The 26,341-nt window shown below is 52.2% G+C and overlaps 11 protein-coding genes across 11 annotated transcripts; 7 read left to right on the top strand and 4 right to left on the bottom strand.

Annotated features, from left to right (window-relative positions):
- Positions 1–172: 172 nt before the first annotated feature.
- On the top strand, positions 173–1,330 carry Z517_08443 (uncharacterized protein; the record flags this gene model as incomplete). Its single annotated transcript, XM_013426959.1, has 1 exon — positions 173–1,330. The coding sequence occupies one exon, from the start codon at positions 173–175 to the stop codon at positions 1,328–1,330; it is 1,158 nt and encodes a 385-aa protein (XP_013282413.1).
- Positions 1,331–1,919: 589 nt separating this feature from the next.
- On the top strand, positions 1,920–3,150 carry Z517_08442 (uncharacterized protein; the record flags this gene model as incomplete). The annotated part of the gene is made up of 2 exons (XM_013426958.1): positions 1,920–2,101; positions 2,160–3,150. 2 exons carry the CDS (start codon positions 1,920–1,922, stop codon positions 3,148–3,150), a joined length of 1,173 nt encoding a protein of 390 aa, XP_013282412.1.
- Positions 3,151–4,299: 1,149 nt separating this feature from the next.
- Z517_08441 (uncharacterized protein) lies at positions 4,300–5,474 on the bottom strand (the record flags this gene model as incomplete). Its single annotated transcript, XM_013426957.1, has 3 exons — positions 4,300–4,739; positions 4,802–5,311; positions 5,375–5,474. The coding sequence occupies 3 exons, from the start codon at positions 5,472–5,474 to the stop codon at positions 4,300–4,302; spliced, it is 1,050 nt and encodes a 349-aa protein (XP_013282411.1).
- A 484-nt stretch (positions 5,475–5,958) lies between these two features.
- Positions 5,959–7,559, top strand: Z517_08440 (uncharacterized protein; the record flags this gene model as incomplete). Its single annotated transcript, XM_013426956.1, has 2 exons — positions 5,959–6,306; positions 6,366–7,559. The coding sequence occupies 2 exons, from the start codon at positions 5,959–5,961 to the stop codon at positions 7,557–7,559; spliced, it is 1,542 nt and encodes a 513-aa protein (XP_013282410.1).
- A 1,481-nt stretch (positions 7,560–9,040) lies between these two features.
- Z517_08439 (uncharacterized protein) lies at positions 9,041–10,279 on the top strand (the record flags this gene model as incomplete). Its single annotated transcript, XM_013426955.1, has 1 exon — positions 9,041–10,279. One exon carries the CDS (start codon positions 9,041–9,043, stop codon positions 10,277–10,279), a length of 1,239 nt encoding a protein of 412 aa, XP_013282409.1.
- Positions 10,280–11,759: 1,480 nt separating this feature from the next.
- Z517_08438 (uncharacterized protein) lies at positions 11,760–13,475 on the top strand (the record flags this gene model as incomplete). Its single annotated transcript, XM_013426954.1, has 1 exon — positions 11,760–13,475. The coding sequence occupies one exon, from the start codon at positions 11,760–11,762 to the stop codon at positions 13,473–13,475; it is 1,716 nt and encodes a 571-aa protein (XP_013282408.1).
- A 428-nt stretch (positions 13,476–13,903) lies between these two features.
- On the top strand, positions 13,904–14,806 carry Z517_08437 (uncharacterized protein; the record flags this gene model as incomplete). Its single annotated transcript, XM_013426953.1, has 1 exon — positions 13,904–14,806. The coding sequence occupies one exon, from the start codon at positions 13,904–13,906 to the stop codon at positions 14,804–14,806; it is 903 nt and encodes a 300-aa protein (XP_013282407.1).
- A 449-nt stretch (positions 14,807–15,255) lies between these two features.
- Positions 15,256–16,075, bottom strand: Z517_08436 (40S ribosomal protein S9; the record flags this gene model as incomplete). Its single annotated transcript, XM_013426952.1, has 4 exons — positions 15,256–15,673; positions 15,766–15,864; positions 15,943–15,961; positions 16,030–16,075. The coding sequence occupies 4 exons, from the start codon at positions 16,073–16,075 to the stop codon at positions 15,256–15,258; spliced, it is 582 nt and encodes a 193-aa protein (XP_013282406.1).
- A 300-nt stretch (positions 16,076–16,375) lies between these two features.
- Positions 16,376–17,145, top strand: Z517_08435 (uncharacterized protein; the record flags this gene model as incomplete). Its single annotated transcript, XM_013426951.1, has 4 exons — positions 16,376–16,441; positions 16,504–16,590; positions 16,697–16,856; positions 16,982–17,145. The coding sequence occupies 4 exons, from the start codon at positions 16,376–16,378 to the stop codon at positions 17,143–17,145; spliced, it is 477 nt and encodes a 158-aa protein (XP_013282405.1).
- A 1,291-nt stretch (positions 17,146–18,436) lies between these two features.
- On the bottom strand, positions 18,437–22,719 carry Z517_08434 (uncharacterized protein; the record flags this gene model as incomplete). Its single annotated transcript, XM_013426950.1, has 2 exons — positions 18,437–22,430; positions 22,478–22,719. 2 exons carry the CDS (start codon positions 22,717–22,719, stop codon positions 18,437–18,439), a joined length of 4,236 nt encoding a protein of 1,411 aa, XP_013282404.1.
- A 2,169-nt stretch (positions 22,720–24,888) lies between these two features.
- Positions 24,889–25,818, bottom strand: Z517_08433 (uncharacterized protein; the record flags this gene model as incomplete). The annotated part of the gene is made up of 1 exon (XM_013426949.1): positions 24,889–25,818. One exon carries the CDS (start codon positions 25,816–25,818, stop codon positions 24,889–24,891), a length of 930 nt encoding a protein of 309 aa, XP_013282403.1.
- Positions 25,819–26,341: the final 523 nt, after the last annotated feature.

Below are 26,341 nucleotides of genomic sequence, written 5' to 3'. Positions count from 1 at the left end.
GTTACTTTGCCCCCCGGGGACCCATCAGGCCACACACTTACACTCATCCACACAACCACCACCCACACGACACGGACACCGCGGGGCATTCGAAAGATGATGGAGTCAGAGTGTCTGGACTCTGGCCAATTCCATCTCGGCTGATTCCCGTATCAAAAGCTTCGTCTCTATCATGGCTTTACCCAGCCTGAGAGCAGCAACATGCCACATCTCACCCCACATTTTCTCTGCTGCTCGCACAACTCAGAAGACCATTCAATGCATTAACATTGCTGCCAGACAATCCGCGAATCTTGTCGTGTTTCCCGAAGCATCAATCCCTGCGTTTCCACTATGGTCATCACTCCTCCCGCCGACGCACACCAATCATTTCTTCCGACGGATGGTGCAGGAGTCGGTCTATGTTGACGGCGAAGAGATCTCTGCCATCCGTCAAGCAGCCCGCGACAATCATGTAGTGATCAGTCTGGGAGTGTCTGAGAAGGTGCGGTACAGCGCGGGCACTCTTTTCAACACCAATATCATCATCGGCGAGGATGGCGAGATTCTGGTGCACCATCGCAAATTGATGCCTACATTCTTTGAGAAGTTGACCTGGGCTCCTGGCGATGGCTATGGTCTACGCGTGGCACAGACCCGGTACGGCAAGATTGGAGCCCTGATCTGTGGTGAGAACACCAACCCACTAGCCAGATATACCCTCATGGCACAGGGAGAGCAAATTCACATTTCCACCTGGCCTGCCATCTGGCCTACCCGAGTGATGGTCGAGAATACCGGCAATCAAGACAATCCTGTAAGCACAACGGGTCGCAATTATGACAACATTGCGGCAAATCACACGCGAGCAGCCGCTCACTGCTTTGAGGCCAAATGCTTCGGGATCATGAGTGCAGGCTATCTTGATGATGCTGCCATGGCTGACATTGCCGCGATGACAGAGGCACCAGAGGATATGCACAGGAAGCTAGCAAGCTATCCACAAGGAGCAAGTCAATTCCTGGATCCGACAGGCAAGGTTGTCCAGGGAGGTTTCGCCATGGAGCTCACCCAAGACCAACGCCTAGATGTCCAAAACATGGTCACGAACAGGGAAGCAATTCTATTTGCGGATCTCGACCTGAATGAATGTATAGAAGGCAAGCAGTACCATGATGTTGTTGGCGGATATCAGAGATTTGACGTTTTCTCGTTGCAAGTAAATCGTCAGCGTCATGAGCCTGTACAATTCCATGACGGGAACGAGAATGGATCGAGCCTGAGGAGCAGCAGCCTTGGGAACGATGAGCAGAAAAGTTCCGGCGGGAAAGGAAGGGAAGGGTCGGAGTGAGATTATTGAACAAAGATCCGGTGGAAGCGGGATGAATGGTGACTGGCCGAAGGTTTACGAGTAGTTGCCGGTAAAAGGGGTCATCCTCAATAGATATAACCTCGGGAGTTCGTGACAGTAAGTTACAAGGACAGATCCCAACTTCCACCTTCCTTCTTGTGGACAAACCGAGACTGCTAAAGGTTACAGCCTCGCTATGTATACTCGGTACGAGGTAAGTACTCCTGATACTGTAGAGACATGATATCCTCTGTCCGACTTCGAGGTCAAATCACATGTTTGCGTCTTGACCAAAATGACCCAGAAATCAGTCATTTGAATCTGTCCACGTGACTACACTGCATGTCTTGGCGTCGCGGATGCAGAGTTTATCCGTTGCCGATCCAAAATTTCCATTTACCTTTTCGGCAATCGAATGATTGACACTGGAAATTCAAGCAGAGTCGTTGTCGCCTTGCATTGTACAACCAGCAATATCGTTCTTTTCCCTCTTTGACTGTACAGTTCTGCTTCTCCCTAGCCTTTTCTCCGCCACTCGTGCAGGCTTCGTTTTCTCCATCTCCTTCTAAGCTAACCCCGCAAACCGTTCATGACCTTTCCTGCGGCGACTCCCCAACCTTTCCAGGGTACCAGCACAAGAGGAGAAGGTCCTCTGATCCTAGAATCGAAGGAGACCGGACAAGTTGTACCCGGGGGACAGAATGACCAGGCGACTGCGGTGACAAAGGATGGGCCCAAGGCGAAACCATGGGCCCATTTCGTCGCGGGAGGGTATGCGCCCAAAACTAGACTCCGTTGTCTGACTGGGTTCAAACTCATGATGTTTTAGTATCGGCGGCATGGCCGCGGCCACCCTCACTTCTCCTCTTGACGTCTTGAAGACCCGACTACAGTCCGATTTCTATCAAGCGCAACTCAGAACCCTACACGCTCAACATTCTCTGCCACATAAACTCACCTTCACCTCCGTCCCCAAAGCAGCATTCTTCCACATCGCCGAGACCGTCCAGATATTGCGATCGATATACCAACATGAGGGGTTTCGGGCGCTATTTCGAGGTCTGGGCGCAAATCTGATCGGCGTGGTACCCGCAAGGAGTATCAATTTCTACGTTTACGGGAATGGCAAGAGAATTCTAAACAATTACCTCAATCCCGAAGGGCGAGAGAATGTCTGGACCGTCCACCTTCTTGCGGCAGCCACGGCGGGAATCGCAACCGGAACCGCCACAAACCCTATCTGGGTGGTCAAGACACGACTGCAGCTCGACAAAAACACTGCGAGCCATGATCCTCTCAAGGGACGACAGTACAAGAACAGCTGGGACTGTATCAAGCAAACTGTCCGGCACGAGGGTATCCGAGGCCTGTATCGTGGCCTATCGGCCTCGTACTTGGGAGTTACCGAGTCAACCCTTCAATGGGTATTGTACGAGCGGATGAAGCTGTCTCTGGCCAGGAGGGAAGCGAAGCGCCTGTCACACCCTGGGTATCAGCGAACAATGCTCGATGACGCGGAGGAGGTTGGAGGGAAGTTTTGCGCCGCGGCTGGTGCGAAGCTCTTTGCGGCAGTCATTACATATCCGCATGAAGTTGTCAGAACGAGGCTACGGCAAGCACCAACCATCACAACGGAGACAGGCAAAGTCACGATCAAATATACCGGCCTGATACAGTGCTTCCGCCTCGTGGCCAAAGAAGAAGGGCTGGCTGGTTTGTACGGAGGCATGACGCCGCATTTGCTTCGAGCTGTCCCTGCCGCCGCCGTTATGATGTCGACCTACGAGATTTTCCTACGGCTCTTTGGGACCACTTCATGACCCCTGCGCCGCTGCTAGTCCTGGAGAAACAAGGACAACTTGGTCACCACGTCTTCAGCGTGCCTGTACAATTTGTATCGGTCCTACAGGTCGGGCGTTTCGTTTTTGCCATGGCATAGAAACAAGGCGTTTCTGGAGTAACCCCGCTTTGGTCCGACATGGAGCAGTAGCCACTACGAATTATCGGCAGAGGCGCCTGCATCGGGAGCCCAATGGGGGTTTTAATGGAGAGGCGGATAATTGTCCTGGTTGACAAAAGAAAGATACCCACCTCCAAGCTTTGTATAATACCAACATGTGTTTGTGTGTATGAGAAAGAGAGAGAGAGAGAGAGGAGAGGCATCTTCTCTCGTTCCAATAAAAGTTTCATTGCAAAGTTTGTATTGAGCTGCACCGAGGTATAGCTGATCGTGTTTCGGTCCGTCCTTCTTTCTTCGTGTCCTGTGCCTTTGAAGATGCCGAGGAGTGTGCCTCGCCAGCGTCACCACGTTTACTGGTGGCTTTGACAAAGGCGAGGAGGAATGGTGGGTAGCCCGGTCTATTGACCATGAATGACGGCGTCGACGGTCACTACCCTGCCCTCCCTTTGAAACGATAGCCCTAGGGAGATTGCAGAAGACGGCACTCCTCGTGATCATCGGTCCAGAAGAGGGTGCTTCCACCCATCCAGACAATTTAGCGTAGGCTTTCCACTGCTCCGAAATTGAGACCATCCAAGACGGTCAGTATCTCTTGGTTGATCCCTGACTCTGCACCCTGGTCGACAAACATTTCTCTCGTTGAAAGGGCGGTGGCAGAGCAGTAGTTGTACCCAGCCAATGAGAACGTATTGGATACAGTTGAGTGTTGACACACACAATTTTTGAGCCTCTGGCGGTGAGAAATGCTTGATCGAGAGCCAACCGTTTCGCAGGCAGCAATGACGCCAAGGCATGCCGACCGTCTGAATCTGAGGGTCACCCCTGGTCGCTATTGTGAATCTGACCAGGATGTAGGCGGCTCTTTTGCTCCTGGTCACTTTTGTGGGGTTCTCGATCATTCGAATTCTCTAGTGTGCAAGCGTAATTGCTTGAGAGATGTCCAGCCAGCAGCTGTCAAATGCAAAAGGGAGGCGTGTCTAGGGCCCTCCCCCTATCCATCCTGAGGATGTTACCCCCTCTTTCGACGCCCTGCCTTGGTCACATTCCTTGCTGCATCCCTAGCGTCCTCGCCCCGTCGCTCGTCCACATCTTTCGGTGCAAGCAGTTCTTGGGCGTCAGGCTCCAGTCTCAGGAATTCTCGGATCGTCCAATCAAAGACGTTGTCGTACTCAAATCCTTGCTGGCGAAAGAGATTGCTGAATACGCTCCGGAGGTGCTGATAGTCCGGTCGATCCTCATCGCGCAAATTGTGCACGTAGTCGAAGTAGTCCACGAACTCGGTTGGCAGGTCTGCGCAGAGTTCGCTCGTACTGGTCGCCTGCTTTTTCTCCAGAACCAGCAAGTACTTCTCTTCCGGCTTTGCTTTGAGACCTTGCCAGGGAAGGCTTCCACGGAGGAAGTACACAAGCATATAGCCAAGTGCTTCCAGGTCATCGCGCCGGGATTGTGCTGGCGAAAAGGGTCAGCCGGTCTTCTGGCACTTTCTAAAAATAGTCAGGATGTCGCCTTACGGATGCCTAAATGACCCCTGATACTCGCGTATCTGCATGTGCCTAGTAGCTGAGGAGGACGCGCTTTCACATCACGAGGAGGACGAGGTGGACCGTTCGATCCCCATCGATCAGGATGGCGGTAAATCGCAAGACCTAAATCGGTCATGTAGACAGTATTCCCTCGCTCGCCCAGACCAAGGAGGAAGTTTTCAGGCTTGATATCCCGGTGAAGGTAGTTGTTTGAATGGAGACTCTCGAAGCGACGGAGTAGTTGATCGGCGAGCATCAGCGTCGTCTTCAGCGAGAATTGGTCACCACAGTATCGGAACAAGTCTTCCAAGTTTGGCCCGAGTAGCTCAAAGACCAAAATGGCAAAGTCGTCCCGATCTCCATGCCAGTATACCTCAGGAAAGCCAGCTTCCCCAGCAAGGGATCGATAGATGCGCACTTCCTCGGAGAGAAAAGATGGCGCAACACTGTGATGTTCGAGTTTCATGGCCACTTCGTTGCCGGTTTCAGCGTCACGCCCTGTTTGAACGGAATGAGATTACATTTTGAAGACATGGGTTTGTCAAAGAATTGTCGCCATACCGAGGTAGACATAACCAAAGGAACCAGACCCGATTTTTCGTACCAGGTGGTATCTTCCGCCAAAGGCCATGTCATAGACATGCTGCATAAAGCTGTCCATACTGTGTCGTGAAGGTCGTTACAATCGTCCATCGTCGACTGCGACCGAGGGTGTGTTTACGAGGTACTTGTGGCAGTTTGACCTTGAGCGGCTCGCTCCACTTTCTCCTGGGGCTCCTTAACTGTACGTGGTTAGGTAGCAACTCGCAAGGTACATTGTAGATCGCACATGGCTGCCTAGAACCAACCCCGCAAGCCCGAACCTGACACGCTAAGGGTGGCACGCACAGCCCGCAAACGCGTTAATCTCTGATCCAATAAACCATTTCCTTAGCGCCAGAGGCTTGAAATCGTGTGTCAACCTCCCATCAACGCAGATATACGACTACGAGTCATACGGTGACTGGATGTGAAGTGCGGCATGCATCTCATGCCACACCTCCTCTCAACATGCATCCTTACCTAGCCTGCCACTGCTGTTCGTGTCCTTCTTTGAGGCCACCTCCTCACACCTTTCTCCTCGACTCTTCGTCCTCTCTTCACTCATGTTCGCCCTCGAAGAACCCGAGTCGAGAAAGCGACAGCGGTCCTCACAAGGGCCCGCGGATCTCGAGGCGGAGCCGGTAGCAAAGAAACAAAAACCTCTGTCGGAAAGCCGTGACCTTCCTTGCCGTGACCTACGTTGTCGTCGTCCTCCCAGCTACTGGAACACGCTGTCCAAGGTTCATTTGACCCGCGGCGCTCTCTGGGAGTTTGACCGCCGGAGCATTGAAGAGAAGGTTCAGTCGCCTTGCACATTCACGCCAAAGGTCGGATATCCCACAGGACGTGCTGTTCTACGGCTCAAGAGGTTTGCCCGATGTGGGGGACCTGATCTTTCACACCTTCGAGGGGTTTGTCTTTTCTCTGCCGACATGGGCCTGCCTTGGAGACTGACCAGAGTTTGTGACAGCTTGCCGACTTGCCCCTTTCGGTCCACGACAGGATGAGCGATCATGTTAGCTCCCAAAGCCGGAAACGCTCCTCAGCCTCTTCGAAGCCGGGTGACTTGGCTAAGATTACCTCTCCTAAGATCACACCTTATAGCGGCAATTTTGAGCAAAAACTGATTGATACTTGTATCTATCCCGATGACCACGAACATCCAGATGGACAGTTTGCGCCTGAACCGGCAAATTTGAGCGATATTCAGGCCGCACAACGGGTCCCTCGACCGTCTCTCTCACCATCGCGATTTACAGAGGAAGATTTCAGAGCTTTCAAGCGGGCAAATGCAAGAGTAAAAGGCGAGACTACTGGGATTCATAATCTATTCCCTTTGATCGCTGGAAACGAAGCAGCCCATCGTTTCGAGATGGACCTGTCATTGAGCAACCTGCAAGCGTTCGACAAAGATCTCAGTGACCCAAAGCCCGACGTCTATCATGGAGTGGCACTATCGACCATCCACCCGCGGGTGCGCGCTGACTTGGGGACTTACATCATTCCATCGAAGGTCGACATAACTCGTCCAGCCGCTCCGAATTTCTTCGTCGAGGGCAAAAGCGCTCAAGGACGATCGGACGTGGCAAAGCGACAGGCACTGATTGATGGAGCTGTTGGAGCGCGAGCCATGCACGAACTCCAGAATTACAAAGCTAAGGAGCCGGGATATGATAACAAAGCACGAAGCTTCAGCGCAATATACCAGGCAGGCGTTGGTGTCCTCCAGACCTACGCGCACCATCTCACAAAGCCTCTGACTCCTGGAGGGAATCCTGAGTATCACATGACTCTAACTGGGTCCTACGGAATGACACACGACAGGGAGACATTCGTCAAAGGAGCTACTGCGTACCGGCGTAGTCGAGACCTAGCAAAGACAGAGCGGGACAGTCTCATTGCCCATGCCAATCAGGTGGCTCGTCAGATGCCTGCGCCCAGCACCAAGACACGCTTGACGACCAGCCGCCAATCCCAGTCAACGGGCCTTGTCACTGGATCAGACTCCTCCGAAGACGAGCTGGCTCTCGACGAAGTAACCCCGGTCAAGCGCCGAAAACCAAGTGCAGCGTCCGTGAGCTCCGGTTCTGCAACTGGACGAGATGGTCGCTCTGCTTCCGGGGCCTCTATGGCTATTAACAGAGCACCCTCGGCACCTCCATAGACTATCATGTCGCATCTAGAACGCATTGGACGACCTTCGGCGGGAATTGAACTACCCACACACGGAATGGAACGCACACATCTTCAATGGAGAAAACCTTCAGACCTCTCCAGGTAATGCCAAAGCGTGTAGGACTCGGGACAAGGTCGTCAGACACGCCCCATGGTTGGAGTTACTTCAGAGCGGATGCACTATAGACATTTCCCGGGTCGGATGTAAAAGCGCAACATTTTCGGTTTCAGCTGCTGTGTTTAGGACACTCTACAGGAAATACTCTGATGCTCGTCCTACGATGGACACCCTATTTTTTCGACACCTCGAAATCCATTTAGATGAGCCTTAGCAAATCTGTCAACAAATAGAATCAGGCTCGTTTGGAAAAGTGTATACGGGCAAGATGGCCATCTCGGAGACGGTGAAACACAGATTCAACTGATTCGGTGGTGGCCGTAAAATACATTTCCTCTTGTACTGGGGAGTCCTGCCGTTTCGGGAAAGGTCGAGGACTGTGCGCGCCGCCGCTTTTGACGGTTATAAGAACCCTAGCTGCCTAGTCCCCCGTCATCCTACTCTGTTTATGATCTATTATAATACCTCTAGCGAGGTCCCCAAGGGGACTGGGGGACCAGGCGCCCAATCAACAATCTACACCGGCTACCGCCAAGGGCTCGAAACCAGAATGATACCCCTTTATCGTATGAGCATAACTACAGTCTTGACAGAGCTTGGTTGCCTAGGCGGTCAGCCGCATCATACTCGCATTGCCATGCACAATCATGCGGAAACAAGAAGGCCAGAAGTCGGCGGGCCAAGTTACATTCGTTTACGACTTCACTTAGAGTGACAGCCTTATAGTATTCAGCTTTCTGAGTGCTTGACCAGCTCTATCCTTTCCTGACATACGCCTGGACTTATGCGGCCATAGTGCAGTCAGTTCCCCTCATGGTGTCCCGCAAAGTACCGAGTACCATTGGTGCCATCGCTGCATGATGCCGGGTAATTTTTACCAACCTCTGAATCATTCACGACGCGAGATACGGCTCATACTCCTGCACAATGATGACCAGGGATTGGAGAGTCGAGATTCACCCAACAGCCCACTGCGATGTCAATTGATTACAACTTCCTTGACGTTTTATGGTACAAAGTTCGATCTCGATGCTAGAGAACTACTAGCGGCCGCGTCACCGCAAATCAGTTATACATTGTACGTCCTCTACAAATTGCTCCGTTTCGCGCAACGGAATGTGCCGCGCATTTTACAGCAAAAGCCTTCCAGGTTTTACGCCCTTTCTTATGTCTAGGGAGATCCGACACGCTTGAGCGACATTGAGGTCAATGGCCAAGTCGCACGGATTCCTGAAAACTTGGCAGAAGGACTTCGAAGCATTCGAGCAAATACGAATATTCGCGTCATTTAGGCTGACGCAATCTGCATCAATCAGCAGGACAACGAAGAGAAGTCATGGCAAATTCAGGAAATGACAACAATATACAAGCGTGCAGCGTGCGTTATTTCATGGCTTGGACGCGGCACTGCCGAAAGTGACTTGGCTTTCGCCGCATTGCAGAAGTTCAATTTCGGACATGATCCACTTCTCAGCAGACTTGTTGATCAGGAGAGACCTTGTAACAGCGTCGTCGCAGCTATTGAATATGCCATCTCAATGATCCGGGAAGAATTTATGCTTCCGAATGCTGGTCTCGGCTCCTCGCGGGCATTTAGAGAAATCGTCTCGCTTTCGGGAGACGCTATATCAACGCTTCTCAAAGATGCTGAGCACCTGGATGCTGTCCTTGCTCTAGCAAATCACGTATATTGGCCACGGATGTGGATATTCCAGGAGTTTACTTGTGCTCGCAAACGGTTGTTTCTTTGTGGCAACAGCTTGACCGACAATCTCGACCTCGCCCTGGAAAGTGTAATGCATTGGCGCGGTCTCTCAAGAGCTTCTGGTGAAAGCAAGCTCCACGCAGCTTTACCTCCGATGATTACAGCAGCAAACAACCTAGGGTTCCGAAGATGGAAGTTTCATTTAGGGCCAAGGCTAGGGCCTAAGGTTTGGCAGTTGCTCTCGCGGTATCGGAAACATGATGCTCCCGTTCTTCTGAGCCTGTTGCGACGACTCCATTTGCTCCACGCTACAGACGCCCGAGATCATGTCTATGCACTTATTTCAGTAGCTGCAGACCGGCGGGAGTTACACATCACTCCGGATTATGCGAAATCAGTTGAAGTCGTCTTCACAGAAATCACATCAGCACTGCTTCGGCACGGCAACTTGGACACTCTGCTTGACGCAACAAGATCGGAACCAAGACCTGACCTGCCGTCATGGGTCCCATACTGGTCCAACTTGTCAGAACCGGGTTTTGACCCGCATCTCTATCGTTTACACGGGTCAAGTGACTGGTATCAACGCTCTCCTGCCCTTGATATGTCCCGCTTTCCTGACCTAATCCATCTGGATGGATTCATTATTGATGAAATTGTACTTGTGGGAGACACTTACAGGGGCCGAATCTCTCGCAACAGCGATGGTCCGAACGAGAAGCCATCAAAGCTTCTCCAGTCATGGTTGGATTCGATTGGGACTGCCATTTGGGACCATGACGGTATGTTAAAGATCAAAACGAACAGGAAACTTCTGCAAGAGAATGCATCACCACCGATCTTTTGCTCACAGCAACTGTCGGCCTCCAAGTCAAGACTGAACTAGCTCTACCAATACTCAGTCTTACGGGCCTCCTTAAGAACCTCCTCGTGAAACCCACGCGGTCGCAGAAGGAAGTTGTACAGGAATTGACATTCCCAAAAATCGAGAGTGAGGGGATCTGTTTGGCGCACTACGCTACAAAAGTGGTGAATCTACTCTCGTCTCCAAACGCCGCTCAACCATTTCGAACTTTGACTGGATATTCTTGCCTAGCCGCCCAAGACAGATGTAGAGTCGGTGACCTGGTGGTCAGAAACACAACAACAGATTGTACTCCTAGTAGACATATCTACCGTCTGATTGACCAAGCGTATGTGCATGGGATCATGTCTGGAGAATTCTTCAAACAGAAACCTCGTCCTAAACTTGAGAAGTTGGCGCTGCTCTGAGTTTAGGCTCCAGACGAGATCATCAATGAGTGCGAGCTGATGTCTGAAGGGTACCCGGTTTGGACAGAATCTGTGTTAGAAGGGCTAATCGGCGAATGGCCTCTCGACTGTCGTGATGATGACAGTCTAAGTTTCTCCTATGTAGTAAAATAGACCAAGACCGGGATACTTCTATTTCTACTATATTTAATCTCTTCCAGAACTCCAAACGTCCCCCCTCAACTCCCGTAGATAGTCATGGTGGAAGAAATGTGGATTGATCGCGAAGAACTGACCTCCTGTCCCGGCTGCTGGTCCCGTTGTGCTTCACGACCGCGGCCGGACGATGTCTCCGAATACGGAGTAACTCTACCATGTGCGCAACAAACCATCGCAGATCTATCGTGCCCCTCCAATTTCACTTCCGAACGAGTCTCCCATATTGCCATGGTGAGCAGAATCAGTAGTCCTTTCACCACTGAATTTCTCAGTACTAGGCGACAGCTGCCCGTCTCCTCCAGGTTTCAATCTTCCGGTCAATGTTCCGGAGACGAGACGTTGGCCAGCGGCACATAGCACCAGAAGCAGAATAGTGGCTTGGCGGTCAGGCCAATGAATCGCCGGCTACATGGGCTCTGATTGGCCCACAGTCACAAATGCCCAGGCCAAGGGCCAAGGCTGAATAATGATTGCCCAGAGCCCCAGCGGAAAGCTCTCACGCTCTCCAGTACTACTCGGCGAGGTTGTGGCGGAGCTGCTCAGTGTCGAAGCACTGAGACTTAGGATGGCCCATTCTTGCATTCGACGAGCCAGTCGGAGGGCACGCTACAGGTCGGCCAAGGCTCAGGCTCGACGCGTGTGGCCCCCGATCAGACTGCCAACATCCACAATCCGCCCTGGGTAACATTCATGTCGACTTGGCAGTTGCACTGACCTTCACCCAGGTTGATCGACGGCGGAGACTACCTAAGCCTCAGTGTGGACGACGTCATGCTCACTTTTCCCGCTTCCCGCAGCTGATTAAAAGCTATATAGAGCCTCGTCTCGAGTGCTCCGACCCCATGTATCACCAATACATTCCTCTTCTTGTCTTTTCCAAAAACATACCCTAGAAAATGTCATCAAGACTTGCATTGACGGTACTGAGCGTTTTCGCGGCTGTCGGCGTCCTGGCGCAAGGTGGTGGGCAGACCGGCATTCAATTTCAGCCCTGCCCAGAGCTGAACGCGAACATATCTGCACTGCTGGGTGGCGGAGGCTCAGTCTTTGACTGCGCTACACTCTCGGTACCCCTGGACTACACGGATCTTGACTCAGGTCCGCTTGACCTCCGGTTATTCAGAGTCAATGCCACCCAAGAACCGGTTTTGGGATCCGTCCTGATCAATTTCGGTGGCCCCGGAGGCACGGGCGCGGAGAATTTACCTACGGTCGCTGAAATCGCGCAGAGTGTCATTGGGCCGCAGTGGAATCTCGTATCCTGGGACCCTCGTGGAACCGGTTATACTCTTCCGTTCACCTGCGATCTTGATGCCTTGGCCGCGGCTCCAGCTCCAGCTCAGAAGCGCGACGTTGGCACGTTAATCAGCACGAATGTGACGGAAGTCTTTCTTAACGTCGGATGGGACTACGCTGGTCAAATTGCAGACTACTGCGCTGGACAATCGAACGAAACGGGAACACTCATCGGGACAGCATTTACAGCCCGAGACATGATCGAAATCGTCGACGCTCTTGACGAAGACGGCCTTCTTCGCTACTATGGCTGGTCGTACGGCACGGCGCTAGGATCCTACTTTGCTGCCATGTTTCCCGACCGCGTTGAGCGCATGGTTCTGGATGGCAACTTGAATCCTCACGACTACCAAGCCGGCCACTACGGAGAATTCGCCCACGATATCGACGAGGCTTTCGCTGGCTTTCTCCAGACATGCTTCGACACCGCCGACGATTGCGCTCTATACTCACTTCTTCGACCGAACACAACACAAGATCTCCTCGATGCCATCAACGCTGCTCTGACACCTCTCGCCGAGAATGCGACTTCGAGTCTCGAAGGCTATGTTACCTATTTGGGGGTTAAGGGGACTTTCATTGAGCCGCTTTACTACCCTTCTACATGGCCCACTTTTGCAGAGACGCTCGCCAGCATCATGAATGGGACCGCCAGCGCGCCCGCCAATACAACTACGCCTGTGCTTTACGGTCTGGCCAAGTATGCCGTGATTGGAATCCGCGCGAGTGACGCCACATTCATTGCCAACTCGAGCAACGAATACCTTTCTCAGGTCAAATACCAAGCCAGCGTCAGCCCCGGCTTCAGCGACGCTTCGTATTTCAACATCTGGCCTTCTGCGCGGTGGCGAATGCACGCCAGGGAGCGATATTGGGGAGATTTCCGCGCCACGACCAAATCCCCGATCCTGTATGTGAACGGCGAGTTCGACCCGGTGACCCCGCTTGTCAACGCGTACAATGGCAGCGCCGGATTCACGGGCAGTGCGGTGCTGCCCCATAGCGGCTACGGTCATGGTGTCTTTGTCAACCCTTCCGCGTGTGTATCCAGACACGTTCAAGCTTATTTCCTCAACGGGACGCTTCCCGAGGCGGATGCACATTGTGAGCCAGACTTGGACCCCGTCGAGCTATGGCTGTCGCGGGTCCAGGCGTCAGAAGCGAACTCTATGGCTAGCGGTAACGACACTGACAATGGGAGTGGAAATGGTAACGCCACTGCAAACGCGTCCGAAAATGGAGTGAGTCGGAAGAACTCACGTACTGTGTATACCACGGTGGGGGTGCTGGCGATAGCAGCTCTGATTTTGTTGTGATGTGTGTTTGTCCGCTGTATATGTACCCCGTGCTGATTGTGGGATGCATGGTTGCGTGATGTAAGAGCAAAGTGCAAGGTTATAGCCTCAGAAACGAGAATGGATGCTCCAGGCGATGGGGTTGGGGTCGACGTAAGAAGGGCCGCCCGTCCCAACTGGAGGAGGGAGGAAGGGGGGATCTTGGCATTGAGGGAAGGAACCTCCCAAAAGCAGCGGTGGTGACCTCCAAATTCGGCGGGAACTTTTTCTTTGCAACGACCAGTCCACGCGGGTGGCCACAGGGCGGCATCACTAAAGTCCCGATGCGGGGGTGGGTGGCTAACTCATCTTGGCATCTTGATGTTTACCTTTCCAGATTCATCTAAGTACATCGAACTGCTCGGGACGCCTGCAATATTGTTCTGAATCATCGACTGCTGCTTTGAATAATGGACTCAATGGACTATCACGATACTCTCGAAGCCCTTCGTGCTCAGCAAAATGCACAACCGCTTTCGATCATCGCGCTCGCGGAGCCCATTACCGCGTCGCAAACACAACCTCTACCCCAAAAGCGACCATCGGACCTACACCCACGTCCCTCCGACACCCTATCCACCTCGACCTCGGAGACAGAGTCCAACCTGCAGCTCACGCCTGCCACGCTCCTCGCCGACCTGGCGCATTACAAGGACCTGTTCTCGAAACTGCGCTTCAGCTACCTCGAACAGGTCACCAAGGAGAAATACCTGCGCAGCATCGTGGGGGACCCTCCCCTCGTCGTGAGCCATGAAGACAATCTGGTCCTGGAGGAGCGGCTCGCGGTGATGAAGAGGGAGTTGAAAGCGAAAAAGGACGAGGTCGACGCCTTGGTCAGGGAGATGGAGGGGCGCGCGCGGGATGTCGCGCGCGCGTACGAAGGCGTCAGAGAGGGTATGGACGTACTCGAACGGGTTCCAGCGGAGATCGAGACGCTGAGGGCCGAGGTGGAGAGGTTACAGGCCGACATTGCGGTTCGACGGGGTCACGACGGTGCGGATCCGGGAAGCGGCGACCCCAGGATGCATCTCTCGCTCGCGGCCACGGAACAGGAACTCAGGGAACAACGAGAGCGCAACGCCGAGATCGACAGGGAAATCGCGGAGCTGCAGAGGCTGATGCCCGCAAAGGTGCGCGAGGTCGAGAAAATGGACCGTGAGCTGGTCGATCTCGAGAAGAGGCGCAATGAGAGCACAAAACTGGCGATCGAGGGGAGAAGGAGGCGTGAGCAAGGGGGGAGGGACGAGGTGGAGGAGTTGGGCAGATGGTATAGAGCCAACGAGACTGTTATGAAGGGATTGCTGGGGGTGTAAAGGACTGAATCCTGATCACGAAGGGAACGAGGACATATTTAGACGTAAAGACGAGATGAGACGGGACGTAGTGCCGACTTTTTGGATGATTGCTGACGTTTACTGGTTAGATGGTGGCACACAATGATACCCAAGGACAAGGAATGGAAATGGAAATGGGGAATGCAACCAAAGATTTCTCGTATGAGGAAAACCCTGTATCGCTCGCTCGCTCGCTAGCTTAGCTACCTGGCGGAATCAACCGCTGGCATGCTGAAGTTCTTGACTTGACATGTCGTCAATTGGGTTCAACTGGGCTTTCCCCTTCGGTGTCACTGAGATGGCGTAATTTTGCTTGGAACAAAAATGCCTCTTTGACGTTACATGCCAACACTCCCATCAACATCTGGACAGTCGAGCCGGGCCGAGATTGACTGATCAGTCCCTCATCCGTCATGTTGTCATATGATCTACTCCTCGTCCTCGCCGCCTTCCTCGCCATCCTCATCCTTCTTTTCCGCAGCCTTGGCCTTCTTTCTCCTGACGCGACCTGGGCGGCCGCCACCGAAGGGACTCGTCAACGCGAAGTCAATGTGCTTCTGGCTGTCAAGTCGCACGACGAAAGAGGGGACGTTGACGATCTGCTTGCCGACGCGGATGTGTCGCTGCTTGATCAGCACACGGGCGTGGTGGATGGACTTGGCGAGACCGAGTTTGTAGACGCAGGTTTGCAGGCGGCGCTCCAAAAAGTCATCGACCTTGAGGGCCAACACGTAATCGAGTTTCATGCGCGATTCGTCGAGCACACCGACACGCACGAGACGGCGAATGAGGGCGTTGCCTTCGAAGAGTCGCTTGGGGTCCTTTTCGTCGAGGGTCAAGAGTTGACTACCAGCGAAACATAGATGTCAGTAAAACAACCTCTCCAAAACTGCCTGCTGCAGAAGGAAGGCTCTAAAGCGGGACTGGTGATTGCATACCGAGCAGCACGTCGAATCTTGGACAGCGTGAGCATGACACGCCAGACTTCACGCTTGTTGCGCAGGCCATATTCGCCCACAATCTTCAATTCCGAATCACTAGTGGACAGTCAGAATATCTCAGACATGAAGCACAGACAAGCTGGTGCTCAGTGGCCAGGATATTAATCAACGTACAGACGGGCAGACTCGAATGCTGTTTTTGCAAAGTCAGCCTGTTATTCTCTTTCGGACAAGCAAAGCACGGCACGGCACGTCACTCACGTCGACGAGGGACCTTGTAGGTCTTTGAGTAGGAGCGCGGCGCCATGACTGCGATGTAGACGGCGCAATCGAGATGGTCGTCGCAGGTGAGAAGTCGTTGGGCGGTTGGACGGTTATTTTTCGTTGAGGAGATACAATTGAGGTGGGCTTGTGTCTGGTGCAAAATTGGGCGGATTTCGAGTCTTGGCGTGGCCGCACAATTCGAATTTCACCCTCCGCGGCTTGGCATTGATTTTGGGCAACTGCGCCTTTGAGCCCACCACACCAACATTGAACAGTTCTACAATCCGTCTCGAAAACTAGATCTTTTCCTTGCCGACAAGTCGCCTCGAACTCATCTGTCACAATGGGTCACTCTCGAGGTCTCCGGTCTGGCACGCGCTATGCGTTCAGCCGCAGCTTCCGCCAGAAGGTACGAATCAGCCAGAGAATGTGTGCGAAGAAGCTGAAGGACTGACGGGGTGAATTTTACAGGGCATGATCCCTCTCTCGACGTACATGAAGACATACCGAGTCGGTGATATCGTCGACATCAAGGCCAACGGCGCAGTCCAAAAGGGTGTATGTTGTGTCCCCTTGATGCGAACTTTGCAAATGCCACCCGGCAGTTTTTGCCCTCTACCACCTACAACCGCCGATAACTGATCTTTGTTCCGGAAAAATCTAGATGCCGTACAAGGTGTACCACGGCAAGACTGGCGTCGTGTACAACGTGACCAAATCCGCCGTCGGAGTCATCATCTACAAGCGTGTCGGAAACCGATACATCGAGAAGCGAGTCAACGTCCGCGTCGAGCACATTGCCCATTCGAGATCGAGAGAAGAGTGTAAGTTTCGCCTACCTCGCTTTCTACATATCCATTCGTGTAGCGACCTGGATACTCTTGTGGAGGAGTCTTGTGGAATCCGATTGAGGTGGTCGTTTGCTGATGTGTGATGTGAATATATGCAGTCTTGAACAGAGTCAAGTCGAACGCCAACCGCCGCCGCGAAGCCAAGGAGAAGGGCGAATCAGTGCAACTGAAGCGTCAACCCCAAGGTCCCCGGAAATCCCACGTCGTCGAGTTCACAGGTGTCGAGAGTCTTGCTCCTCAACCATACGATACGCACATCTAAACGGGGAGAGACTGGGTTTTGCGTGTCTTTTTTTTTTGCCATGACAGGCCAGGACGGGCCCTGAATCGACGAGATGGGTATGGAACGGGGAAGTGAAATGGAGAACTTCAAAAAGCCATGGTTTGTGAGCAAGGCGAGAGAGAAATGCGGATTGTTGAGGTAGTGGAAAGAGAGAGTCCCAAGGACGCAAAACCAGGCCCTGCCTGCTCTTCTCCCAGAGGCTATGTGTATGGGCGGCTTTGACACCCCGAAAAGAGAAAATTCCGACAGAGCAAAATAATGGCCAAGGGTCGTTTTCCTTCTCCTCCATACCTACCTACCTGCCTCGATATGCTTCCTGCCTAGGAGAAATGACAATCAATTTGAAAACTGTCAAAACAGTGTCGAAGGGATGGCGCATGACCCTGAGAATGCGATGCGAATGTGACTGTGAGTGCGACCGTGACTGTGACTTCGTTGAAGTGAACCTACCCATGTCAAACAACGCAAGAGGAGAGAGAGAAGCCTGCCATTGCCTGCATTATGACCAATTCTCTCTTCCCCCGGATCGTGTAACTTTTGCGTCTGTCTGCCTGTCTGTCTATCTCCCTACTCCAGTGTGGCCTTCGACATCCTGTACAAGCAAGTAAGCCCCTCCCAGGGGTGATTGACACGGCATAAAACCTACCAACCAGGTACCGTTGAAGCAGTAAACTATCTCGGCCTTGCTTGCTTGCAGTGTTGACTCGTAGCGGGATTGCTCGTTCAATCTTAAGAGGGAAGTCATATGTAGTCTCGAGGAATTGCGCGCTTCATGTGTGCTTGACTGGCTGGCTAGCTCAGCTCTCAACTACTTGCCTATAGTCGCAACGTCACGAATCCTGGTTTTCTGCACCTTTAGTCGCCACGGCCGCCATGAATTCCCGGGTCCCAGGTGAGACGCAGGTTACTCCTCAATCGCCATCGATGCCGTGCCGTGGCTCGCACATCCAGAAGTTGTCCAATCACCCACACATTGACGGCAACGTCTCCTTCCCCAGATCCCGGATAAACTGGTGTAAAACGCCACGCTATGCCTTTGGGTATCATGCATTTCTGAGTTCAGTAGATAGGAGAAAACCCCCAATCCCCCCAAAACCCCTGATTTCATCACTGGTCGGTCACGACCGTCGTTTCGTGTAGGTCGACACAGATGTCTGGAAAGGTAAATAAGCGGAGAAAAGAAAGTGAAGACCGCCAGCGGAGAGAATCACAATCATCATTCGACATGCTGGCCCGCGGGATTCGTCGTGATTCTGAACAGACGTCAGATTTAGAAGGTAAAGTCATCCTCATCACCACTATCCACCCCAAAGGCGCGAAGCTCTTCCTGTGTCATCAAAACCGGGTCTTTGAGCGGCAGTTTCTCGTGAACCGCAAGTGGATGGGTGTTATTTGAAGTCGGCATGCGGAGGTCCTGGAACCGGCCTGTGTCATTGGAGCTGGAGATTCGGGAAGATGGCAGGACCTGAGATGCCAGACACTCAGGTGAAGGAGGAGGGTCGATATCGTCTGAGCTGGTGGATGCACTCATGTTACTTAAAACCACAGAGGGTACGTTGGAAGAAGCCATCGAGCTGATATCAGACACGGCTTGATCGTCCATGTTTCCGAATGCGTCGAGAACGTGTCGTTCGCCAGGCGAAGGCTTTGCTGTTGGACTTTCCCTTGGACGAGGTGGTGGCATCGTCCTTGCACGTAACATTTCGTTCGGTAAAATTTCTGACAGAGCCTTGTCCGCGCACTCCGTGACAGGAATATACGGATCAGGCAAATGCTCCCCATGATAGGTCCATTTGCGACCAAATCCTTCAAGGAAGGGGTCAGTCTCCACTTGTACCGCATCGTCACTACGCCTTGACCGTTGATCAGCAGTCTGCAATGCCCCGCCTCCGTCATGCAGAACTGTGTTCCTTGCAATTTTCACCAGTGTATCCTGAAGAACCCAGGGGAAGGATATAAATGGCATTGTCGAAGAAGCCAAGCCTGGTGTATCTGAATCAGCAGACTCTGAGTCATCCTCTTGGACGTCTTGCTGGTGTGTTTGTGCCTCTCGAAATTCGTCGTGAGTGACATGATAAGCTGCTATCGCGTATGGCTTAAGCTTCTCAGTCTCATGTCCTCCAGCCTCCTGGCAGAGTGCTTCGTAGTATTGGTCCTTCAAAGTTTTGGCGTGCTGTCCAATCTCTTCATGGAACTTGAAATCTCTAGACACTTTGCTGTGGTGGAGTACAAACGTAGACCAAACCTCAAACTCGGAACCAATTTGATGTTGAGCCATAATGCGCCGCAGACTCTCATCGTAACTCTTTTTCATATTGCTGACAATATCTCTGATCTCATCTGCTGGTGTATGCATGAGGATTCGCTGGTCGAAGTTCCCTGACCAATGCGGCTTAAATTTCGCTCTCTCGACTGCATCGAACAATTGACCTAAAATCTTCTTAGAACGGTATCCTCCTGTTCGCTTCTTTTCCATGAAGTGAGGCCAGTTGTTTCGTTCAAGGTCTCGACTCATCTCGGCAGGGATGCCGGTCTTGGGATAATCCACAGCCAACGAGTGGAGCTCGACAAGCTTGAGGCATTGCTCGCTGTTGATTCCGTCATGGAGGTAGTCAGCAGCTGCGAGATGAGCATTGGCGATCCTTCCGAGGAAATCATTCTGCATGTAATCGTAGAAGAAATTGATAATATCGTCGATAGATATCTGCTCTTTCTGTATTGGCTTCGGAGCATTATAATGAAAGGGTTCGGCATTCCATTCCGAAGGAATGAGATCTGGGTCCCAGCTCACAATGTAGTCATCTCCGTCGAGATCACCGCCTGAGCACATACTTGGCAAGTCACGATCTCCAGTCGCTGGCATGACCACCACATCACAGTGATGGTGTAAATGTGGCACATCAATGGCTTTGACCACTCTTACATCGCCTCGGTGCAAGGACGGATTTCGGGCAATGACACAAATTCCTTCCACAATGCGGCGCACTCCCTTTTGTTCCGGGTCGGTGTATTGGATGAAGACCTCTGGCAACGATCTCTCCTTCTCCTGTTGGCTTGCGCCAGGTCCAGGCTGCATATCATTGATGTGGCCACGAAGTGTCCTAGTTTCATCGACAACGCCGAGCACGAAGGCTCCTTGAGTGATCGGGATCTTTGCTTTCTCCTTCAGGTATTTCAAGGTCCAGGCCCTCCAAAGCCGTATCAGAGACGTCACAAAGGGTTCATGGATGTGGCTGAACCCGGCCTCTATCAAGGAAGCGATGCTCAGGGTGATTGAATTGGGGTCAACGGTGGCGCGCAACGCTCGCAAGGCAGCTTTGTCATCGACGAGAGCGGCGTCCAATGCCTTTATGCAGTCCGATTGCTTGTGCAAGAATACGCGATCAGGGACGCCGAGCGCCGAGAGCACCAAAATGATCTGACGGTTGAGGAATGGTTGCCAGAATTCCGAGACGCGAATGATCTCCAACTCATCGGACTCACAGCTGAATTTGTACTGACTCGGACGGATTTTGATGTCAACGCCAATGAGCTTGGGATCCACCGCCAGGACGCCCTTACAGCCACCCAGTCGAAATTGGAATGCTGAAGGCAGGTGCTCGCCACCAAGTTTGAGGTTTGTTTTGACAAGCTGGGCAGCAAGAGGAGAGATCTTGCCCACTCCATCGGTGAAAGTGTAAGGACCATTCACGATGTCCGGGATCGGGTCTCTTTTCCAACTGTTTCTGCTAAGCACCGGAACTGGTTTCGTTGTAGAAAAGCACTGGCCCATTCGCGCGGCTCGCTTTGCGACAACCTTTTCGTGGTCAAAAGTGCCCATTTCTCTGCGAATACTGTCGGCGGTGATGACGGGGTTCTGTGAGGCAGCGAAGAAATATGCTCCGTGTTCTCGGAGCTGTGAGTTGCCCCACGCGAGAAACTCGTAATGTCGATCACCAAGAAGAATACCATTTTTCAGTGTACGACGAACTCTCTCAAAGATGAGCTTCATCTTGCCATTTGTTGCGGGATAGAGCCTTGTTTGGCCCCTATATGGCTCATCTTCGAAGCGGACCCGAAGAAATCGATCGCTGAAGCGCCTATACTTCCGCACAATACGATTGGTGATCTCGACGGAAGGGGTGTGGAAGAGGATTCGGGTTGCGGTGACCGTGGCATGGTATATCTCTGCGCAATTCACTGGCAGTGGACGAGCACGGACAGGCTTTGAGTAACGAAGATCGGTAAAGATGGACAACGGATCGTAGACTCTCTGTTGGTGTGAATCGACATGAACGAGCATCTGCTTCGCACGCTCAGGTCGCATTGCTGTAAGCTGTCGCAGGAACTTGTCGTCCAAACTGTACTCATTGAGCCAGCCTTTGGAGATACAAACCTCAAGTTGATATCTCAAATCGAAACCAAGATATGGCAAGGAAAGCTGGTCCGAGAGGGATTGAAGTGAGGAAGTACCACTCAACATACGCCAAAGAGGCGCCACGCCACTTTGGCCTGGTACGACCCTGAACGAAGGATCACGAGTGATGCGTATGTTGAAATCTGCAAGAGCCTTAAGGAAGAATTCCAAAGAACTGTCGGGGCGGTCAGTGCATGGCTTGATAGTGACCCGGAAGGTTGTCCAACGGCCAATGTCAATGCTGTTGTAGAGCTTTTGCACTGACACAGGACTGCTGTCGATCTTTGTATATGTTTCCTTTTCGTCAACAAGGTCGGTCTGTCGAGACCATGTATCATCCGCGGACCATCTGTATGACTTTGGGTCGTGGCTCAGCTGCATGGCCTCTTTCAGTTGCCTTGAATAGCAGGGCGGATGCTTTGCATGGATCACCAATGAAGACAACACTCCATTTGGAACCTCAGAGAGAGAAAATTGATCGTCGAGAGCTAGAAAGAATCGGTAAACTCTTTCGCTGGTCTTGCCCTTTGATTTGATCAGCACGGGAAAGTGGACTTCCAATTCTAGGCGTTTCAGATTGAGAAGCAGTCTGACACCGCCACCGTGGATTTCGGACTTGCTCGCCTTAACGACCATTAGTGACGGATTTTGAAGATAGCCGAAGTCGATCGAGTAGCCTAACAGGGTCATTTCGGACGGATATGTCAGGCCAGAGTAAGCACGACTCTGAAAGACTTGAATCGTGGGTTGGTTTTGGGACAAGTACACCCTGACTCTGTTTGGTATTTCACCATCTTTGCTTCGAAGAGGGAAGTCAATGCCATGTTTGTACGCCGGGTCCCATGGAGCTCTCCGAATGGGCGGGGGTCTGTGACTTGGATTAGCAAAGATTTTCACCATCATAGATTTACCTACTTGAAAACAACCTGAGCAAATCTGGCGAAGTTTCCTTGACGAGTCTCCTCGATGCGGATGTACTCTAGTCTCCCAAAGCGCTGTAGATTCTTATGGATATCGTAGGTTGTTGTACCGTGGGGCAAATTAGGAATGGTTGCTTTCACCGACGGCCAGCTTCTCCATTCTTTCTCAGCGCCATTTTGGCGCGTCACATCACGGGTTCCAGGTCTGTTCAGCGGGTATGGAGGTCGTGTGTTCATCATGGCGCTCGGAGGTATAAGCAAAGGCAGCCAGCCATAGTCCGAGACTTCGGGGCGGTCAGCCTGAGACTTCGGGCTTTGAAGGTGAGACCAGAGGTCCGGTGGGAGATAAAGCGCCGATCACTGGATGAGGCCTATTATTTCGACCCTTGAATGGCCTATCGAGGTGAAACTAGATCGATTGGGGGAGGCGGAAAGTGAGGCCAGTAAAGTGAGGTCAACCAGGTGAGCCTATGACGGAAGCTGATCGCCAAGCCAAAAATGGAGAGAGCACAGAGGGTGGGAGGTGTTGTTGTAGAGAACTGGAGAAGGCGGATCTGGAAAATTCATGAATGGTAAAGTTGTAAGTATGCTGCACCAGGTGGTGTGGTGTGTTGGTTGTGGAAGTGAAAGTGCAAGTGATAATGGCTCGTCTGATGGGAGAAGGTGGAAGTGAAAACTGCACCCGGATGTGACGACAGCGCAGTTCACGGCCGAGCTTTGAAAAACAACAATTCCACTCGCCGACTGAGCTGCACTTTGCTCTGAATTGAGACCGTGATTGTTAATAGGACAGCAAACAGATCAGCCACCTCATCAGATGCGTCTCGTTTTCTTTGTTCGAGCGACATCAAATGGGAAGGCACATTTACCCGCATAAACGGACAGGGCTGCGACCCATTGGCTGCACTGGCAAACGACAGCAAACGAACGCACAGATGTTTTCCTATCCCATCCACCTCTCTGCAATGCGCCACAGAGCGTCTGTTGGCGGCACAAAACCACACGGTTCTCAGAAGAAGTTGTGTGCTATCGAAAAGGAATTAGTTCCACGCCAACGAAATTCGAGACGCCCGACCGTGCGGTATCAGCAGATCCCAGATCTCGGAAGGGATCCTCACCTTGAAACCGCGGGCACCAGTGCCCGATGCCGCCACCCATTTCTGGGCCAGATTAGGGCTCGTTCAAGACGGACGAGTTAAGGGCATAATAACCTAATACACCCGAGGGCAAATCGGACGGCTGCTGTTGCCGTAGTGGGGATATTGCTGAAAATCAAAGAGATGGGTAGGTGTTCATGACAGCTGAGTGGCAGCTCTTTGAGAGCTCCATCCCTGATAGGGAACCCCCCTGTCGCCTGACGGACATCGGCCCGCGGCTCTACAGCTGTTGGACTCCAGTCAGACCGCGTTTTTGCCACATGACAAGATGGGACTGGGACCAAAAGGACAAAATACTTGTTTCTCTCCATCCACACGCATATTCCATGCTCAAGGTCATACGTTTCAATCCAGACAAAATTGCTGAGTCGTAGAGATGGTCCCTGATGTTGATGGGTAAGATATTACTCTCGATCTCTTGACCGCATGTAGTCTCCTCTTCGCATTGCTAAATATCCGCTCTCTGATCTGTTTCAAGGCCCTCCACACCTGCGCCTTTTTCTTTTGACAGCCCTGATTATCATTGACAATACTTCGAAAAGAGGTGAACCCGAGGCTTCTAGGGAAGTTCAGGAAGACAGGTGAGACATTAGTGCCCTGCCCCTTAGCGCCAAATCCGTTGCCCTGGTGGCTGTCTAATGCCTATGTTATGTTCTTCACTTCTGTTTTTTATCACATTTATACTTTAATACGATTGATTTACACTGGCTATGAGCGCCTTAATTAACTAGCCCAGCAAACTCCTGAGAGGTCTAGTATATACTCAGTCTACCCTGATGTCTCATGGAGTTGGAGTTGCAATCATTTAGAGTCTGGATAGCCCAAAAAGAGCGTCTTGAAAGCCAGGTTCTGAGCATCTATACAGTATTCTGACACGCCCGAGTACTGGACGGGACGCCCAGCCACACCTTCGGTAGTCTTGCACAGATCAACAAGGCGAGGAAGTCAAGTCCACGTGCTGTTGTCAGTCGCCTGTCGCGTTCATACTATGCACCCTCGCAAGAACCCCTATCCTGGCCCTCCCACGGGGCTGCTCTAGTCAGACTCACATCTACCACGGCCAGAATCGGAAATCATCAAAGTCGGTCCATAAATACGAAAACTCCAGGAGATATATGCAGGTAGTCTAAGGTAAGGCCATACTGACTCGTGCATTCGATCCAGCTCCAAAATGACCCTCATTGTTAGGTATGCCAGAGACGGAAAAAAGACGTGTATGCGCATTCCTCTAGGGGAAAAAGAAAGAATCTCAATCAGCCGAGCTGCTGCCATTGCCGTTACAATGCGTGTTTGTTTCCCCTTGATAGACCGTTGCGCCAATTGGATTCGCCTTAGAATGAGCCCATAGAATGTAAGCCGGTTCGGTGCCGTGGTTTCGCAGCGAATGAGTAAGCCCTGGTGGAAAGTAAAGACAATCCAGGTAGCCAACTTCTGTGTTGCCTTGACCGAGATTGACGACTGCTTTTCCTCCCGCGATAATACAGGTCTCTGACACTTGCTCTTGGGCGTACGGTGGTTGTTTATGGCCCGGCATGAGGACCGTCAGCCCAGCCGTAATCTTCTCGCTCTCGACCGCCAGTCCACGATTCAGGTTCTGGTACCCAGATGGACCCCCGATCCAGTTGACTGACCATCTAAGAAACTCGGGTTCCTTGGCGCGAGGTAGTGACCAACAAGGCTCCAAATCCTTTAGTGAGACGATCGTGATCGGCTCCTTGCCAGGCGCGTTTCTAATGTCCTCTTCCGTCGTACAGTACACCGTAACCCCCTTTTTCTCGACTCCATCGTGTAGCCAGACCATCTCCACATCTTCAGAGCCGCAATTGCGCACGCCGTGAGGAACACCGGCAGGAATATTGATCAGATCCATGGGACCTGCTCGGTGAGACTTGCCTGTCCCGTCGTACCCTTCCAGAAAGCCCTTGATGATGATGTATATCTCCGTAACCTCGTGATAGTGTAGACCCTGTTGCCGTTGTCCCACTGGTAGATACATGAATCCAACACCAATATCTTCATTTTCCACAGCTTTTCCGGGGCTGGAATTGATATAGCCCGCCGGCCCGCCGACCCAACTAATAAGCCATCTCATGGTGCCGGGGACTTTGGCTCCGGGGACGTGCCATGATGGCTCAAGATCGCTGAAGCGAACGAGGGATGTTTTGGCACCAGGCTTCATGGCTCGCTGTGTTCAGGATCGAACGGTCGTAGTGGGAGAGACTTGAACAACGCTGGCTTCGTTCGCGCAACAGGGCGAGACCCAAGGAGAAGAGGTATCAAACGCTTGGATGTTCCCACGCACTAGGCAACATCTTGAAAGCGAAGGAAAGAACCCTTGCCGATATCGTAGCCGGGCATGTGAATGCTCTATTTCCTAGATTGCCCTGGTTCCAATCACAACATTGCGTGAGCCTTGCGAGGAATGGGGATTGTTCTTTCTGAGACGATGTCCTGTCAATTCCGAATTCCTAATACCGAAATTCCACATTCCGTGGGAAGGTTCTGAAAGGCCAACCTCTAGCTCGGTGCCAACCTCGGGCCCATTGTTTGGTGTGGTCAGGGTGGGTAGGTAGGTGGCAAGAGCAAGACCACATGGCACTTCGCCTGGACTCGAGTCATAAGATGAACCTCCTGTAAAAGTTAAGCCAGATGGTAGGCTGTGGGCCAAGGGACAGGGTGGTTCAGCAGCCGCAGTGGCGGCA

The sequence above is a fragment of the Fonsecaea pedrosoi genome, assembly GCF_000835455.1.
Source record: "Fonsecaea pedrosoi CBS 271.37 unplaced genomic scaffold supercont1.5, whole genome shotgun sequence".
Taxonomy (NCBI): Eukaryota; Fungi; Ascomycota; class Eurotiomycetes; order Chaetothyriales; family Herpotrichiellaceae; genus Fonsecaea; species Fonsecaea pedrosoi.
The sequence above is the reverse complement of the archived record's forward strand: the minus strand, read 5'-3'. Positions and strand labels throughout refer to the sequence as shown.